Source organism: Egretta garzetta, unplaced genomic scaffold (genome assembly GCF_000687185.1).
Source record: "Egretta garzetta isolate BGI_Z169 unplaced genomic scaffold, ASM68718v1 scaffold333, whole genome shotgun sequence".
In the NCBI taxonomy this organism is placed as follows: Eukaryota; Metazoa; Chordata; class Aves; order Pelecaniformes; family Ardeidae; genus Egretta; species Egretta garzetta.
In genome coordinates this window covers 640,072-659,203 of record NW_009259179.1, presented here as the reverse complement: position 1 = coordinate 659,203, position 19,132 = coordinate 640,072, and the positions used below count along the sequence as shown (strand labels likewise).

The following is a 19,132-nucleotide window of genomic DNA, read 5'->3' as shown; positions in this document are numbered from 1 at the left end:
CGGCGCTCTGCGGGGGCACTCGGGTGGCTTTGCAAGCCCCCCGGCGGACCCTGGGGTGCCCCTGCGCCGCAGCTGGGAACTGAAGGTCTGCACCTGCTTGAAGTGAATAAAGCACAGGAGGTGTAAAACTGGCGGCGGCCGGGCTCTGTAGGAAGTAGAGCAGGGAATGAGAAAGGGCAAAGAGGCCAGACTTGAACTTCGGAGGGGATCAGAAATGCCAATGCCTTGCAGAGGAAAAGCCAGCCTGAAGAGTCCAGGCTAATGAAGTGTGTGAGGAGTTAGATGTTAAGCGCTATTTCTGGATCTACTGAGAACTTAATAGAGTAAGAAAATATGAGAAATATTTCCAGAAGTACTCAGGTCAGAAATTAATATGTGACTGGTTGTGGCTTTGTGAGAGAAACAGTGCAGAGGATAATAGCCTGCAAGTAGCTTTCTCTTCCCGAACCCTTTGCTTTATGTTTGAGTCTTGTTTTAATTGAGGAGAAGTAGGAATTAATTTCAAAGGTGTTTTAAAAAGGTGGAAATAGTATGTTGAATAGGAGTGAGATTGCTTCCTCCTGATAGATCAGGTAAATGTAGGAGCCTATTTTTTTTAAAAAAAGTGAAATCTTACAGTTGGAGTAGAGTTGCAGAAAACAGCTGGAATGAGCGCTGTGGGGTGGGCTACTGAACCTGCCTTCCTGGCCTAAGGGCCTCATCAGTGCTCCTTCAGTTGTTCCTGACGGACATGTGCCTAACCTGGTTTTAAAAAACCTCTGACAATGGAGGTTCTACAACCTTGTTAGGCAGAGTGAATGGCTGTCTTACTGTCAGAAAACTTTTCTTATCATCAAACCTTAAACTTTGAAGATCCAAATAAAGCTTGGTCTTACTATTCCTGTTCATTTCTGACACAAAGATCAGATTATTTTTCTGCTGGCAGCTGCCCTGTCCATGTATGAACTCTGTACCCTTCCCAGACTTCCGTAGGCTAACCAGTTACAGACCTCCAGTCAACCTTTGTAAATTCTCATTGCTTGACATCTTTGTTCTTGTTGCTTAGTTCTGAACACCCTGGTTTGCTCACAACTCTTAAAACATGGTGCCCAGCACTGGACACCACAGTGGTCTGGCTCAGGTGTGTCGGTGCCGAGCAGAGGGAAGGATTGCCTCGCATATCTGCCAAGAAATGCTCTCACCTACACATCTCAGTGTGAAGTCTGGATTCTTTGCCTCCCACTGCAGCCAAATGATATTTATCATGTTTCATCTTAATCCACTGTACAATTCAGATTCCTTTCTATATTTGTACATTTTAGTTTTGACCTGCACACTTCTTTTAGATTTGTCAAGATCTTTTGAAAGCCCAGTTCAGCCCTCCAGTAGGCTGGCTGGCCTTTCCAGTATGATATCTTTTTTAGATTTAAAAAGGTTATCAATCTATACAACAGATGAAAGATTAAAAGCAGTGAATTGTGTTGGACTTTGATCAGATCCTATTCCAACCCTTTCACTTGTGTCCCTGCAGTCTGAGAATAAAACTGTCTCTAACCGTTCTTCAGATCACAAATAACTGCAAACTCTCTTTCAAGAGTATCAGTTAAACAGTATTTCTGTTTGTACAAATGTTCTGGGACAGCATCAGGAGTCTTGCTAAAGCTGTGAGAGACATCTTCTCTTGGGCCTGTTTCCTTGGCATGAAAAAAGTTAGGATGTTTTGATATGATCTGCTTTATACCCGTTGGGGAAGTGGGAAGTGATTTGCTAGAAAGCAGTCAGCAAACTAGTGATGGAACTGGAAGTAAATCCCAGATTCTCTGAGTTCCCATGTAATATGTTCTCTAAGAAGGGTCATCTTTTATAAACAGCATACCTTTTTAGTTAGAAATTCTGAACCATTTTATATCATGTTTAATTCAAACTTGGACATGATCTTTGAATTTTAATACTGAAGATTTTAAATCACCATTCCAGAGACAGACTTCTTCCCTGTTCTGTTGGTTTTGAACCAAATAACATGTTCACTTCTGAAGCAGAGAATCCAAAATTGACTATAATCTTGTTTTGCAGCTGGAATTATCTCTCTCCTGGATGAAGAAGAGCCGCAGCTCAAGGTAAGCTCTTGCACCTGGGAGCAACAGCAAAGGCATTATGTTGAGAGCTTCAAATCAGAAATGAGTGGATCTCAATAATTAATGGTTGGACAGCAACAGGTGGGCCCCAAATCATATCTAGCCTGAAGGCTGAAAGGAAGGGCTTAAATAACATGATAGTAGATGGCAAATTTCTTTGTTTTGAACATGGATCAAACTGGAGCTTCACATGCAGAGATCTCTATTCACTAAAGCTCCCAGCTCTCTGATGATAATGGAGCTTTGTTACTTAAAATTGTTCCAGAGACAGCATTTTGACTACGTAAAATTCAAATCTGAAGAACATCTCAAGTTTTTAACATAATTGAAGAGATGTAAAACGAAATCACAGTTACAGTTTTCACTTGGAAAAAAAAATCACAGTAGTAGTAGTAGGAAAATAAAACAGTAGCAGCAAGGTTACAGCCTGCAGAGTGTATGAATCCATAGGACAATGATAAGCACTTGAAGTGGTGATGTATTGATGATGCTTGCTAGTTACTTGAGCAGTTAACGTAGACCCTTTTAGGAGGGAGAGGTGCATCTTGTAATGTTGTTAATCCCCTAAATGTTTTGCTTGGAAGCAGACATAGGTGGTGATAGATCTGAATGAGCCCTTTTGCTCTGAGCTGATTACAGGTACACTGATTCTAGTCTTGATGTTGTTTATCTGCTGAAGTACTGTGTCCAAAAGACAGAGTTGGCTGGCATAGACAACAGGCCAATTCTGTGTGCTACACAAAGGTTGCCACAAAGACTCTGAAAACTTTGTACTTTAAGGAATTTCACCTATCAGTCATTTTAGCCAGTTATTCATCACAGAGAGGCTGTGGGAAGGAACATCAGGGTTGTCCTACCTGTTAATGAACAGCCCTTTATTTGCAAAGGCCTTTAAAAGATTAGTGAATGCTTGCAAAGATCTTTTAAAGTAGAATTTGCTGTTGAAATGGGTCAGTGTTTCTGATATCGGTCTTAGGAGGTACTTATTTTTACCATGGAAAGATAATAAGTGCATTTTTAATGTAATACAAGTTTTTGTTATTTCTTTGTAGGAGTTTGCTCTTCACAAGTTGAATGCTGTTGTCAATGACTTCTGGGCAGAAATCTCTGAGTCAGTGGATAAAATGTAAGAGAAGACACTTATTACTTCAGGGTGTGATGCTTAAAAAGAACATGAGATGTGAAGTGGGTGTAGTTCTGGTTGCTTGATACTGGTTAGTACAGCACCCAGCTCCATATTTTCCTCAGAGCACTAATATAAGTGGATGTGGGGTTGGACCTGTAGTCTCAAAGATGCAAGTTTGATCCAGCTGTCATGTGGCCTTAAAGAGAACTGAGCACACAGAGCTGATGCTCTTCTCTCTTCTTTGTAGTGAAGTTCTCTATGAAGATGAGGGCTTTCGGAGTCGGCAGTTTGCTGCTCTAGTTGCTTCTAAAGTTTTTTACCACCTGGGAGCTTTTGAGGAATCGCTGAACTATGCCCTGGGAGCAGGTGACCTCTTCAATGTCAACGACAACTCGGAATACGTGGAGACGATCATTGGTAAACAACTGTTGCTGCAAAAGAAAATCTCTTGTGTTGTCAAAACTACTGCAGTTTTGAGATTTTACTTGACTTTGCTGCTTTTCTCCATATTCCTCTTCCTCTCCTTGTATGCATTTAAACTGATGCTGCACCTGATTTTACCCAGTTTATTTGTGCTTGCTTTCTCTTGCTTTGGGATTCTGTAATGGAACTGACTAGGAGTTCTGGCATTTTTTTTCTATTCTTAACCCTTATTCTATTGTGAGTTCCTAGTAAGAAAGTTGCTTTGGTTGTTTATTGTCCTTTCTCGCATTTGTGTGCTAATGTTATTATCAATTGTAGCATAACTTTGGAAATAGTCAGCTAATAAGTGTAGCTGCACACCTGAGGAATACAATTTTTTAAATCCACCCTTAACAAATAGCAAGTCAGATGTTGAATGCATGTATAATTTGAATATCTTTTAAAAGTCTCATCTGCTGGTATCACTTACCTTGTGCAGGATGTGATGGACCGGGGCTGGTTTTCAGTCTCGCCAGCTAGTGCTTACAGTGGAGCTAGGAAGTCTCCTACTGCTGTTTCCTCATTTATTTAAAATATTGTGCTGCTTGAACAAAGATCATGTCCTTGGTTCCATTAAAAAAAAAAAAAATCTACTTGGTTTCAGCACTAAAATCAGAGTTTTTTAGGAAAGAATATAAGTATCTTCCACTTCTGTCTGTATATGACTACACAAATAGTTCTTGTGCTTCACCTTTCTGTAGTTTCTGTATTTGCTAGTAGAATGTGTGTATGCACATGCTGGTCTCTTCATCTGTAAAAAGCTACAGAAGTTGACTTCTTTACCCCCACCATCCTCCCCCCCAATACATATTCAATATCTTTTCAGCAAAATGTATCGACCACTATACCAAGCAGTGTGTGGAGAATGCGGAGCTGCCAGAAGGGGAGAAGAAACCTGTCGATGAAAGGCTAGAAGGGATAGTGAACAAAATGTTCCAGCGGTGCCTGGATGACCACAAGTACAAGCAGGCCATCGGCATTGCTCTAGAGACACGCAGGCTGGACATCTTTGAGAAAACCATCCTTGAATCGGTATGTGCAAGAGACAGGAGGTGCATGTAGCTGGTCTCTTCTGGGTATGGATCCAGGAGTGAAGTGCAAGATTCATGTTGCTATGGAACTTGCCCGGTTTTGTATGAACAGAATAAAAGATGAAACTCAGGGGTGTTCAGTTCAACATGTTCATGGAAGGTGGAGCTACTCAGGGCCCCTGCCTTTAAGAAATCCCTGAGCTGCAAGCTGCTGGGAGAATATTCCCAGGAAGCTTGGCTATGTGCTCTCTTCTTAAGGTACTCCCTGTCAGCTACTAGCAGAGAGATGATACTGGACTAGGCAGACCTTAAGTCTGGCATAATGTAAGAACAGCTCTTATTTTGTTGTGCCTGTCATCTGCTGTAGTTCACTGTGAGAAGGGATCCTTAGGGCTAGGTAAGTGACTTATCTATGTCAAGCAAAACAAAAAAAATCCAGTAGTTGAGTAAACTGCTGTAATTTTCAGTAAGTGGTTGTGTGCAGTCTTAGCCTGCGCTGACTGCAAGGCAGTACAGTCTGGCTTTAACATCTTTCACTGAGGGTTTAAGGTAAGTTAGCTAGTAATGGCAGTAAGAGAAGTGTGCCTGTAGTCATTTGCAGCAGCTCAGTGGTTGTGTGTGGTCTTGTTATGCTGCAGTATCTCAGTCAAATGCAAGACACATGGTTTAAAACTTTACGTTATACCACATTTCAGTTTACAGCTTTCCCATATTTTTGGATGTCTTCCATGGCTATATATCATAAGGCATCCATCTTGCTTTCTCTGTTTGCTGTCCCATGCACTTACTAACTTAATTGCCCGTTATAAATCCCTCATTTTAAATTACCTTTCTGAAGTCTAGTAACCAAATCTCTATCTCAATCTCTAGCGAGAAATAGGTCTGTTTGGGATCTTTTCTGGGTGTGTGGTTTGTTTTGCTAACATTTTATGTTAGTGCAGCGAATTTCACTGCATTTGAGAATGATTATTCAAACAAGAAAGGTGAAGAAGGGGAAATAGGTGTTGAACTTCTAAATTAATCTTCTGTGTATTTTAACTACTGAATTAAATATTGGTCTTGTATGTTTTTGGTAGTATTTTTTCTTTTACCTGCAATACACCTGCATATAAGCTTTTCTGAAAATGGGAAAGGAAATTGTGAAGATTTATATATGCGTGTCTTTTACTCTGCTTTTTAAAATAGAAAGGAGGTAGCTTTATTTTAATTTCTATATCCTGCTTGTTGGTCCAAACCCAGACTTGATATCCCTGAATCTTATTTCAGAACGATGTTCCTGGGATGCTAGCCTACAGCTTGAAGCTCTGTATGTCTTTGATGCAGAATAAACAGTTCCGTAATAAAGTCTTGAGAGTTCTAGTTAAAATCTACATGAATCTGGAGAAACCAGACTTCATCAATGTGTGCCAGGTAAACTTCTCGGAGTGATTTTTAATGATCAATCAAAAGTTGCTCTTCTTTAGATGTATTTGACTTGACATCTATCTGATCTCTGTTTTCTATTCAGTTAAATGAAATATCTTTTCCTGGTTGAATGCTTCAAATATATATCAAAGTGAGATCAACTTGAAAAAGATGCAAATATTGCACATTTGGTCAATTTATAGAGAAACAAACATGTTCAGAGGCAGTTTGGGGACATAAACAATTCTGACAGAATATTTCAAGCCTATGTAGGGAGTATCAGATGGGGAGTTCACAGCTTGGAATTTTATTTTTTCCTCCAAAGAGCACTTACAGTGCTTTTTTTTTTTGTAAGCCATTGTCTGAAAGTGTTTACAGAACCACTCATGAAGTTACTCAGATGTTCTCAGGCCTTTGCCAGTCTTGGTATGCCATGTACATGTGACTCGAGTGTTAGGCCTATTCCCTTTTAACTGAGATGTCCCTACAAAATGACAGATGCTCCTTTAACGTGTTTTTGAAATGTCTGTGTTTAGTAGGACAACATTGTCAGTTTCCAAAGATAAAGCTGCAGAAATAGGAAGGCCTGAATGGTGTTTTGAATTTGTAATACTTGATCTTGTTTTTAAACTGACCTATGAAAACTCTTCCAAGATTTCTATTATCTCCTATGAGAGAGAGAGAATTTTACCCTCTTTGAAGGGGTGTTCAGTGGAAGCAGCAGATGAGGGAATGGAGTATGGCCTCGGGTAGTATTGCTTTTTCATTCTGAAGTATATAAAGACTTCTGATTTTTTTTTGTTGTTGTTCTTCTCTTCCTCCTGCTCAGTGCCTGATATTCCTGGATGACCCACAGGCTGTGAGTGACATCTTGGAAAAGCTGGTGAAAGAAGATAACCTTCTCATGGCCTACCAGATTTGCTTTGATCTGTACGAAAGTGCTAGCCAGCAGTTCTTGTCTTCTGTGATCCAGAATCTCCGCATGGTTGGCACTCCCATTGCTTCTGTGCCTGGATCCACCAACACTGGCACCGTCCCTGGATCGGAGAAAGACAGGTGAGGAGAGTGGCTTGAGAAGAGGCGTAACCGTTTGGCTACAGTCCTGCTCTGATGGAGCCTCGTGGTCTGTGTGTGGATGCCTGTTACAAGCAATTGAGTTACTCCCCTTAGTTTAAGTCAGGGTAATAGACAAGACATGCTATTTGCTCAGGGCAAAATTATCTATTGCCAGAATCCACTGTTGTATGAAAGAATGCATTTTCCTTTGCAGTTGAGGTAAGCATGGTGCAGTTACCATGGCTCAGCTAATGAGCAGTAATTCATTAAGCCATAGTGTGCATTGCTTGGGAACAGTCTGACGTTGTGTGATCTTTGCAGCAACTCGTAAAGCTAAGGAAGGAAAAGCTATGTGCGAGTTTGTTTTCACATCATAGCTTGTGGTCTGCTGCCTGCTTGTGGGAAGAGTAAGCTCAGATGATACTGTAGTGTTATAGACCCTTTTGTACTTGCAGTTAAAAAGAGCCAGTTCAAATCTAGTCTGAGTTTTGCTAAAGTCCTGACATTTAAAACTCATTCAGTGGTCAACATCACTGGATCTTAGCTGCAGGAAGTTGCTGTTAAGAAAACCAAAGTTGGCACTAACCATTCTATCATCTTTATTTCTTCTTTTGATGGCTTATGGGTAATTGACATAGTTTTGTTTTAAACCTCTGTTTCTACAACACTGGCCAATCTATGCTAAGGCTGCTGCCCAGCTTGGGGGCAGCGTGGAAGAAGTTTGTGCTCCATCTGCTCTTCAGTCACCAGAGCTGTCATAACTGTACCCTCTGGTCCCTCTGCTGTCTTTGGTAGTGTGTGATGGAGAATGCTGACTAGATGGAGGCTGGTTACATATAAGGGCTTATGCAGCTGTGAGGAGCTGGGTCTAAATGCTTTTGAATCAGTGATATGAGCATAGCAAGCATTCTTCTCTCTTCCAGTGAAATAAAAGGAAAGGCACAGACTAATTTATAAGTCAGCCTGTGAAGCATTAGGACAAGGTGCTAACAACAGCTTAATGTTTCACTTCCATTTCAACACTCTTAACATCCATCCTAATAGTGATGAGCTCAAGGCTTCTGGGTGAGGATATAATTATCCTTGCTGCCTTATTTGTTGACCTTGTTTTCTCACCGGTCTCTGCCTGTTCATTCCCTACAAGCATATCTATTTTTGTTGTCTCTATAGGTGGAATAAGAGGGTGGGGTTTTCTGTGCCTTTGTCTTCAAGTTCCCTGAAAATTGAATTGGGGAGGAGTTTGCTTCTCAGCAGTGACCTCCAGATAGTCAGCCCTTGTCTTGTTTCCAGTCATCCTCTCCAAATCGCAGGCTACTCTTTCAGGACAATATTCAGCCATAATTACAGTGCTTGACTACTTATGAGTGATGAACTGGGTTGCATTTTTAATTTTTATTTTATTTCAGTGATGCTATGGAAGCAGAAGAGAAACCAGGAAGCACTTGTGCAGGGAAGTCTGCAGAAATTGTGAGTGCCATTTCCAAAATATGCCTTGCTTAGTTTTTCTTACGTGTTCTCTTTGAATTTCTGAGGTTGCTAAATTGGTTTGGCTAATAAAGAATGGAATTCTGCTTCTGTCTTGCTTGGCAACAAGGTGATCTCTTGACAGTCTGCAAGTCCAGCAGTTCAGATACGAAGGATCTGGCTCACATATGTGCTTTCTATTGGTATTGAAATAATTAACTCATTCCAGAAGAAAGGGCCTGAAATTTGCTGCTGAGAACCTTAGCTGATGAATTAGCTTGGTGCAGGTTTTTTGCTTCTCTTTCTGAAATCCAGCTGAGGTTCTGGCTGGATAGAACTGATGCTGTTCTGCAGGAATGGCAGGAGGGGATGCTGACGTAATGTAGTTCCTTTTCTGTGAAGGAGGAAGGTGTTGCCTCTGGCTAGCATGGTGGCTGCATTGCTGGGCCAGCTGGTTAGAATGTTCTTGTTTGGTTTCTTTTACCAAGTATTGGAGAAAGTGAGTTCACTTTTAACATGAACATACAATTGCATTTCAGCATGTAGAATAGCTAATGAAATTCTGATACTTCTAATGCTGAGGAAAGTAAATGCTACTAGAGAGGACAGTAAATGCCAAGACAAGTTTTTTTTTGTTGTGGGGTTTTGTTTTTTTTTTCCCATGGTGCATGCTTGCAAACTTGACTTGGGAATCTTTGAGAGATTCTTTCTGATCACTTAAAAATCAGTCAAGGGCAAACAGAAGTATTTTCTTGAAATTATATTCCACAAGGAAAACAAAAGGGATTGCGTTTCTTGCCCCATCAAGGAACCTGTAAGCAGTGCTTTTGTGCAGGAAAGGTGTCTTGAATCAGTTTCTCCTGCATTGGCATTGCTGACTGCGCCAAGGGACAAGTACATAAAAATGATCTATGTGGCCAGAAATGTTCTTGAGCATAATCCTCCACAATTCAGAATGCTGACTACAAAGAAATGATTGAGGGGATTAGTTTAGGGGCTGAACTACTCATGCTTGGCTGGTCTCTGACCAGCTAACAATGTCAGTACAGTGTACTTTTTCTCCCTGCTCAGAAGGGACTTCAGTTGGAACTTAATCTGTGGAAACTGTTCCACCTTGAGGAAGAAGGAGGCTTTCTCAGCTCTGGAAAGTGAGGGTAGTAGAGATTCCTGGTTCTACTAGCTGTTGTTCTAAATAAAGCCTGTAGCTCACAAGAATGATGCTGTAGCTCAGCAGGGTTATACAAAAAGTGTTGTGGTCCTCTCCATTAAAGCTTCGATGGAAAGACAGGTTCGCATTTATAAAAGTGGTTGCCTCTTTCAGGAGATTCATTGCATCTGTAAGGCCAAACAGCAACTTGCAGAATATCAGTGTCATGCATATTCTTTTGCTTTTAGTGAAAGGATAGATTTCTTTTCAGAGTCTCTTCTCTCACCTGCACTGTTGTGCGCAAAGGGACTTGATTATCTGGGAGGTTTGGGCTTGTGCAGCAAGGGCAGAAACAATGTCCTTTTAGTCCTAAAACCCGATAGATTTTGGAATATAGTGATGGGAACATATCAGAATGGCTTCTCATGAACTGTATTTTAAAAGAGCCATAGTTGGTTTCTCATGTTTTTTTCTTATTTTTGCTTCTATGTGAAGAACTCAGAGCCTAAGGACCAGATATCAAAAATGATTAAAATTTTAAGTGGGGAAATGGCCATTGAGTTACATCTGCAGTTTTTAATACGAAACAACAATACAGACCTCATGATTCTCAAAAACACAAAGGTAAGAGGCTTTGTTAGATATGGTTGTCTTGGCTTCATCTGACTCATCCTGTGTTTGTTTTGACCATGCTGCTGTTATTTTACAACATCATCTTACATTTTAGCTTGGCCTTCCTGGGTTTTGAGGATAGAAATCTGTGGTTTAGTCGTGATTAAATTAAAATTTAGAACTTGAACCGGTGAGGCTGAAGAAGAGCTGATTGCACCTAAAGAAGGCCATATAATCAGATTGTTTCAACTTAGAGTTAGTATTACCTAATGGCAGGCTCCTATTAGTGTGTTTTGTTTTGGTTTTTTTTCCAGTTGGTTATAGAAACGAATCCTTTTCTCCCCCCTTCTTTGCTGGCTTTGTTTTCCATCTGGTCAGTAAGATGGACGAACTCACCCTCCAGCTCCTTGACTGATCCATTGCAAATGCTGCTGGTTGAGGAAGGAGGGAGTCAGCCAGGACTGTAGGATATAGTATGTTGGTATCTTGGTTGAGGTGTTATGTGAGACCACACCTTCAACTTGGCTAAAGAAATCCTGACATGTGCTCAGAGACTAATATTTCCACAATGAAGACAAAACCGATCAGATATTGTAATGTAGGCAGTCCTAGTCAATTGAGTAATTGGTTTTGTTTTGGAAGGTGTTACTCAAGGGTGGTCAAATGAAAACTTACAGGTAAATTAGACTCTCTTAAGGTAAATGATTATTAGAAACCATAGGAGAAGTCTTTTTATATGTGAAATAAAATGCATATCATCAGCAAAAATGATAGGGGATGTTTGTCAGTGGGTTCATCTATTTCAGGAGGCACTTCAAATGTATTGGAAAATCTTTTCCATCTGCTGGTTAAGTGCTTGGGAGTGATCCTGCGCAGTGTTCCAGGATCGGCTTGAAAACGTCAGCAGCACACGCACTGCAGTGCTCGGTTCTCGGAACCAGAAGGGGGGTTCTCCAGTTAAGCTTCAATTGAGATAATCACATCTCTGATAGAATCTCACAGAAAGTATTGTTTGCACTGGAAGGATGGGTTGAGGATATATCAGAACATATTAACGATCTATTAAAGGGAAATTGCCAGTTAAATGGAGCATAATTGCAATCCATTTTTCTAGTGTGCTGGCAAGCATGTTAAGTGACTTAGGGCAGGCATATCTTCTGCTGACTGGTGATACTGATTGTTTTTGTTCTTTCAGGATGCAGTGCGGAATTCCGTGTGTCATACAGCAACGGTTATAGCAAACTCCTTTATGCACTGTGGTACAACCAGTGACCAGTTCCTTAGGTAAATCTATGGCAAGGAAGCTCCAGTGTCATTCAGAAGTGTTTGAACAACATTGTTGCCCTACTGAGCTTGATGCTTCCAAAAGGGTGGCTGCAGAGCTCTGATGGGCTTAGAGAAGAACAAACAAAGGGTCTGAAAACTAATGTGAAGGCAGAGGGGAAGAAGCTGGAATTGTTTCCTTTTCTCTGTCCTCACAAACTGGCTTTATTTGACTGCTAACCATATGAGCAGTTTGGAGGGTGGAGGTCTGGAATTTCAGTTCTCTTTGTTTATAGTTGGAGAATTTCCGAGATGATATATCCTTTTTGGTGGAGACTGACAGTGCTGAATGACTCCTGGAAGGGAAGTGTCAGGGCTGATCTTACCAGAACTTGAGGAAAGCTCCAGAAACTCTGCTAGAGTTTCTCCAAGAGAGTTGATGGGCTGCATGTTGTGCAGTTGTTCTCCATCTTTCACTGAGATCACCAGTATCGAGAAGCTTGATTATGACCAGCCAAAAATCAGGGCTGATGAAGGGGAGAGAGGTATAAAATGGAAGTGTGGTTAGCCTTCTTGCCTTCTGGAGCTGCTTTCTGGTTTGAAAGTGGTCTTTAGTGCTGTGAAACCCTGCAGGATGAAGAACAGGCTGTATGAAAAACTTTGTATAACTTTTCATCTTCCAGAGACAATTTGGAGTGGCTGGCCAGGGCCACTAACTGGGCTAAGTTTACTGCTACTGCCAGCTTGGGTGTTATACATAAGGTAATGTTGCATTAATTTCTCTCTGTTCAATATAAATGCTTGACTTGTGAACACTGAAAACATTGAAATGGGGATTCTGAATGATGCCTGCACTCCAGTTTACCTAGTCTATTGCATGGCACAACTGTAACATAGTTTGTATCTTTGCACTAGAGAAGAGCGTGCTTTATCAAGTCCATCTCATCTAATATCTGATATAGTTTACGGCATGCTTTGCTGAGCATCAGAAAAGTGGTAGGATAACATGGCTGAAGGAGAGAGTCTCTTCCTAGTTCTTCTCTTCCTTTGTGAGTTGAACAGATTTAATAGTTTCTAGCTATTAAAATTGCAGGTGTATATTTCTTATGTGGTTTTGGGACACTATGAAAGTCCGTACTGTAGTAAGTTTCAGTAAGTTTGAATGGTCATTTTCTTCAAATTCATTCACAGAGAGGGTATATTTAAAGCTGTTTTGAAATAGCAAGAAGTCTTTGTAATTGTTTTGTGTGCCTGAACCCTCATTAAAGTACTCTAGTGAATGAATTGGTGTGGCTTCTGTCCTGGTTTAGATCAGTGACCAAGTGATTGATGAATACTTGTGTATTGTGGTTAATAAAACCCCAGTACAGAAGGATTCTTTGCTGATTGTACAGCAATGAAAGGCTGATTTTTGTGGAGAAAGTAATGGCTATAACAGGTTTTTTCCTTGCTTGTTTAAATATTGTTGTGAAGTGTTTGCATCGACTCTTTTTTCACCTTTCACTTCCCACTGTCTTCCCTTCCTACTGGGCATACAGGGCCATGAGAAAGAAGCATTACAGCTAATGGCAACATACCTACCCAAGGACACCTCTCCAGGGTCAGCCTACCAGGAAGGCGGAGGCCTTTATGCCTTGGGTCTCATTCATGCTAACCATGGTGGGGACATCATTGACTATTTGCTGAACCAGCTGAAGAATGCCAGCAATGATGTATGTACTGAGTTCAGTAATGAACCTTTGTTTTGTTGAGAATATCCAGAAGGGTGCTAGCTGGCTTAGAAGTGGGGGTTAGAGGTAAATAAGAATGTGGCAGTAGTGCGATACTTACAGCTCCTGTGGGTCTTAAATATAAAGTCTGGGTTTAACAACCTATTTCTCAAGGCTTGGGTAGGATTTTTAGGAAATTCTTACATATTTGACAGTGAATCTACCTTGTCTTACTTACTACTTGTATATTTATTTTGTTTTGCTAGTGGACCTGCAGTATTCAGGCACTGTTATTGCTTGCAGCCTAGCTGTCAGAGGAATAAACCACAAAATGCTTCTGCTGCCCTGTAGGTTTAATGCATCCTTATACAAAAAGAAGTGTTTAATTCACCTTTTTTTTTTTTTTTTTTTTTTTGGTAAACCTCTATGAAAAGTCTCTTTTAAAGTTAGGAATAGATTAGTATTTTCCTAGCATGTTCCTTTCTTCTCTTTGGGGAATTTCAGACGACTACTTCAAAAACTCTGTGAATGGATCCCACTTGTCTTACTGCAAATGTATTGCCTTTCTTGTATCTGTTGTTAGAACAAAAGAAAATGTAGACTGTTTAAGTGGGTATTGATTTACCTTTCTATTCAAAAGCTACTATTAGGCAGCAATTTTTACACATGGCACAGATTTATGGTTTTACGTAAATCACTCAGTGGGGAAAAAGACCTTAAAGATACTAGAAAGTCTCTAGTGCTATGTGTAAAGCTTCTGATACTCATTGTTTATGGGCTTTTGAACTGCTGTTTCCATTCTGTTTTCTGCCTCTTTCATCAGAGTTACTGCCTGAGATAGTGACAGTGGTATTTCTAACAGGTCAAGGGTTTATTCTGGGTAGTTTGGGGCTAAAAGTTTGCAGCTTTATATTGATGGAGAGATGTCTACTTCAGCTGAAGCCATATTGTTTCATGATGACTGAACTTGCATATGCTTCTCTAGATTGTCCGACATGGTGGAAGCTTGGGTTTGGGTCTGGCTGCCATGGGGACAGCACGTCAAGATGTGTACGATTTGCTGAAAACAAATCTATACCAGGATGATGCAGTGACAGGTAAATGTTTTGCTTTCAAAGCAAATAACCATCTGAGGCCTTATCAGGCATCTGGGGGTTTTTTCTGTTTGGTTTTTTTTTTTTTTCAGCTTTTCTGTTAGCAGCAGAGATTGCTTCTAGGTTGCCTTAGCTGTGTTTTGTTTACTGACCTTTTCCTGATCAGCATGGTTCTTTAGTAATGTGGCAGTAATGTTCAGAGGTCCTGTCAGGACTGGTCTGTGGCACTATGCCAAATATTGATAAGATGTGCTAGGTCTTTAAACAATCCCTTATTTTGCTCTATTCTTTCCTTTGTCATATGTGTTTTTTTCAGTGTGGTTGATTTCCAGAGCCACATGCCCCTTTTAGCTGAGATATAGGCTTGGAGAAGCTTGTGGGGGCTGGTGCTGCATCGGCAGGGGTTCACAGGGAAATTATCTTAGCAGCTTTTGGCTCAAGGAAGAGAAAATTGAACTTGGTAGGAAGACTGCTAAGTTGTGGCTGGGAGGTTATCATTACGCTTCTGGCCTTGAATAATGGGGTTGCTGGTGGTGTCCAGATATGTGATTCTCCAGATATAACATTTACTGCTTCTGGGAACAAAGTTTGCTTAATTTTTTTTTCTGTGCTGTGCAGGTGAGGCAGCTGGCCTGGCACTGGGATTAGTTATGTTGGGATCTAAAAATGCTCAGGCTATTGAGGACATGGTTGGCTATGCACAGGAAACCCAGCACGAAAAGATTTTGCGAGGCCTTGCAGTTGGAATTGCTCTAGTCATGTATGGGAGGATGGAGGAGGCAGATGCTCTCATTGAGAGTCTCTGCAGAGATAAGGTGAGTTTAACTGTGGCTTAATCCCTGGCCCTTTTGTATCATGGGTGACCTTCCTGTTCTTTTGTGAATCTCCAGCTATGGTGCGTTGGCTGTTTTGAACCAGGAAAGTTCTTACAGAGATCTGAAGTGTGGCAGTTTCACAGGTTGCTTTCCTCTGATCAAAAATACAAGAACAACAGTGTTAGTTGTGTATTTCTTTAGCCTCCTACTCAGTCTCCATAGTCCTATAAGCAGCAACAAGGAGCAGAACAGGGTGTAATGGTTAAAAACAGATGAGGCTCACTGTAGGTGGGTCATTCTCAAGGATCTAGGTCCATAGCAGATGATGAATAAGCAGCAGACTGACACATCTACCAGATATTCTCTTTGGCAGCCTGTGGCATAGCACCTTTCTGTCCCCCTGAAATTAGTAATGACAGCCCTGCTTTGGTGATTGTCTTGTTACTCATCCCTAATAAACAATTAAACAGGCTACCTGTTTGCAGATTCCAGGCCCAAGAGTGGAGCAGATTTAAAGTCAAAATTACTGAGTCCCTGTTTGGATGGATGTTAAAATATTTATGCTTTCTCTTCCAGGATCCAATTCTCCGTCGTTCTGGCATGTACACTGTTGCTATGGCATACTGTGGCTCAGGGAACAACAAGGCTATCAGACGCCTACTGCATGTGGCTGTAAGTACTGTGGGCTTAGGAGCACATAGCAAATTTGTGGTGAGAAAGTAAGCACATCACTTTAACAGGCTTTGTGTCTACAGTGTTAATGTTCTAGTCCAAATCGGAGACTGTGAAGTGGTGAAAGCTTTCCTTAATACTATGAGTAGAAATAACAGGGTCTACTGATGTTAGGTTAAGTAGACTTTCAGCAAGAGAATATTCAACCTGGTATCACAAAAAAGGAACCTATTGAAAAATAAAACGATCCTAAAAGTAGTTGGTAATGGGTTTGCAGTGAATAGTCTATGTAATGATGGGCTGGGGAAAAAACCAGCTTAAGCTGTGAAAGATAAGGTCTGTCTGCTCTTTGCTAGGCTTGCAGTCACAGTGTACGAACAAGGGTGAGGCTGAACATTATTGTTAACTTTCTTTCTCTATAATCCTGTCTTCTTGATTAACTTGTGTGCCTGATACCTGGCCTGAAATGTTGCAGAGTCCTCAAGTGTTTCCGCTATGTTCTGAATGTCCTGTTTTCCCTTTTGTAGGTGAGTGATGTGAATGATGACGTGAGGCGGGCAGCTGTTGAGTCACTTGGTTTCATTCTGTTCAGGTACAGTGTCTTCCTTGGTCACTTCTACAGCCTTTAATTTGATGTCTGTTACACATTTCCTGAAAATGTATGTTATTGCTTTCACAAAATGACTTAATTGCTAACTGAATGGAGGTTGAAAAGTCAAAAAAATTGAGAGAGAATAAAACTTGGTTCAGAATTAGAAGCCTTCCTTAATGCTCAGCAGATGCTTAATGAGCCTTTCTGTAGGTTTCCGGACTTATGGCTTAATTGTCTGAATAGAGTTAGATGAAATTGACAAATAGAATGAAAAATTAATATTTGTAGGATTGCGAGTTAATTAAAAATTAAATATACAGTGCTTGTGCCAGGCCTCTTAAAGGCAGCAGAACTCGGACAAATGTCTGCCTAATTGCTATCTAAACTGTTCCTGGAGGTTGTGACTTTGGTAAAAATCACCTGAAGAAGGATGTTGAAATAGTCTTTGTTTTTTAAGTATCCACTGTTAAAATACCGACAGGTTACTGGTCTTACTTTGTGGTAATGTAAGCCCATCACAAAATAGTCATGATGTTTGCTTTGGTTCTCTAAAGTGAAATCTGTCACTGAAGTGGTATTTTGTAGTGGTCTGTAGTTCCCTAGGTCAGAGGTGTTTGGGGTTTTTTGGTTGTAGGTTGGTTGTGGTTTGTGGTTTTTTTTTTTTAATGACTAGATTGGGGAATTAGAAGGCTCCCCAAGGACTACACCTTCATTTGTTAATACAATAATCTGTGTAGTCCAAGCACTGAGTGAAGCTGCAGGCTTTGAATGTGTCTGAGAGGAGGTAGTGCATACTTGGGTTCGGGACTGTAGTTAAAAAACCTTTGTTCGCATCTTCTTTGGGTTAGTGGCAGTCTGTAAATTCATCCTAAAAAGCAGATAAGAGGTGCTTAAAGCTGGTATTAAAAAAAATGGATTACTGATATGACCAGTCAGTTTGTCATTAACCAAGTTGTTCCTTGTGTAGAAGGAACCATTCTGTTTTATCTGAAGCATGTTCTGGCTGCAATTAAATGTAGTTTACAAACAGAACGAATTCTCTCTGTGGGCAGCAGGCGTCTCCCAAGAGCTTCTGCTTGGTTGCTTTCAGTGAGTGATCAGTGTCTCCCCTGAAACCAAAGGGTCTGTTTAACTGGCTTCTGCATCTGTATACAGAAGGAAAATTCCATACAGGCCTTCCATGGTTTCAGGCATCTTTTTTCCAAACAGGTTGTGACAAAGCACTTTTGAGCTCTGATTTCAATGTAATTTTCCTTTTCAACAAATGAAAAACATAATTGCACATTGATAGCTCCTACCAAAACGAGAAACTTTCAAGGCTCTGAGCTAAGCCATTTGCCATGTCCTGGCATCTTGTGGGAGCAAGATAGTTCTGGGCCTGTTCTCTCCATATCCAGCAATGAGGAAATGAGTGACATCATATTTGACTCTTTCACCTGCTCTGCAGTGGTTCAGATCTTATCCTACATCTTCCCCTCCCTTTCTGGGGGGTGAGGTACAGTCCAAAACCTGCTTGCACAATAGGGAGAAACATTTCCTTGTAAATTCCGTTATCTGCCTTCGTAGCAAAGGACTAAAACTTTTTAGCTGATTATCGCGGCTTCTGGGGGCAAAAGGCTTGTGTTAGGCTGTTGTAGTTGCTAACACTTGGTGACTTTCACAAAATGATCAGTTGTTTTTCTTAAAGACAAAGTTCTGTAGGAAGCCCTTGGTTTGTCTAGCCCAGACCCCCGCATTCATGTGCAGCGATGAAAGGGATTTTCTGCTTAGAGGGCCCCACATATTATCCCCGCATTACTCTCTCTAATTATAAACTGAAAGCTGTGTTTCAATTCCTGGAAGGAAATACTGCCCATCAGTGTAGGGATCTAGAAGGTGTTTTTACCTTCCCTGTTTGCTGAAACTGCTAGTGAGCACTAATTGTGTGCTCTGGTCCATCTCAACACTGCAGGTGTGCAGAGACATAAAGAGCAAGTGGGCTGTGAGTTTGTCAGATTTCATGACTAAAATGACATCTCTTTCTTAGGACTGTTGTTTGTTGAAGTCTAACTGGATTTACTTGTCTTAAAGGCTACTAATACAGCATTGAATACTGGCAGGAGTCAGTGATCTGTCAGCTGCTAGATATACAGAGCTTTTGAATGAAGTGTTTTGTGATGGGAGGTGAGCAGGTCTGTAACACAGTGGGCTAAGCCCCAGAAATCAATCTTGTCTGAGGTGAAGGAATATGACTGAAGCTCCTGTGAGAAGAGGTCTCGTTGAATTCTTTGTATGTGGTTCCAGGAAGGGAACTGTGAAGTCAGGATTGAAATAAGAGAATAAATTTTTGTTTAATGCGGTCTACATTTTTCTTGAGGAATTCATGCTATTACCGTAGGGTTGAACATGTTGGGGGTGTAAGTTCGCCTGCTAGGCTGTACACTACAGAAGCAGGAGTATCCATAGGCTTATGCTTCCATCTGTTCCTCCTATAGGAATAGTAAAATCCATGTAAGGGTGGAGGTTATGCAGTAAGGGGGTGGTAATTTCCATAAGCACCATTGGTGAATATGATAGAGCTCCTGACAGCTA

The 19,132-nt window shown here is 40.9% G+C and overlaps 1 protein-coding gene across 1 annotated transcript in view; it reads left to right on the top strand.

Annotated features, from left to right (window-relative positions):
- PSMD1 (proteasome 26S subunit, non-ATPase 1) overlaps nt 1-19,132 on the top strand; it is an 80,143-nt gene that overhangs the window by 5,161 nt on the left and 55,850 nt on the right. The window contains exons 3-17 of the mRNA XM_009635627.2: nt 2,053-2,096; nt 3,167-3,240; nt 3,488-3,657; nt 4,529-4,734; nt 6,000-6,143; nt 6,967-7,193; nt 8,600-8,660; nt 10,300-10,428; nt 11,612-11,700; nt 12,363-12,441; nt 13,218-13,391; nt 14,374-14,485; nt 15,101-15,297; nt 15,874-15,969; nt 16,497-16,561. Of these exons, the coding sequence (XP_009633922.1) occupies nt 2,053-2,096; nt 3,167-3,240; nt 3,488-3,657; nt 4,529-4,734; nt 6,000-6,143; nt 6,967-7,193; nt 8,600-8,660; nt 10,300-10,428; nt 11,612-11,700; nt 12,363-12,441; nt 13,218-13,391; nt 14,374-14,485; nt 15,101-15,297; nt 15,874-15,969; nt 16,497-16,561 (1,867 nt within the window). The remainder of the gene's footprint in view (nt 1-2,052; nt 2,097-3,166; nt 3,241-3,487; nt 3,658-4,528; nt 4,735-5,999; nt 6,144-6,966; nt 7,194-8,599; nt 8,661-10,299; nt 10,429-11,611; nt 11,701-12,362; nt 12,442-13,217; nt 13,392-14,373; nt 14,486-15,100; nt 15,298-15,873; nt 15,970-16,496; nt 16,562-19,132) is intronic.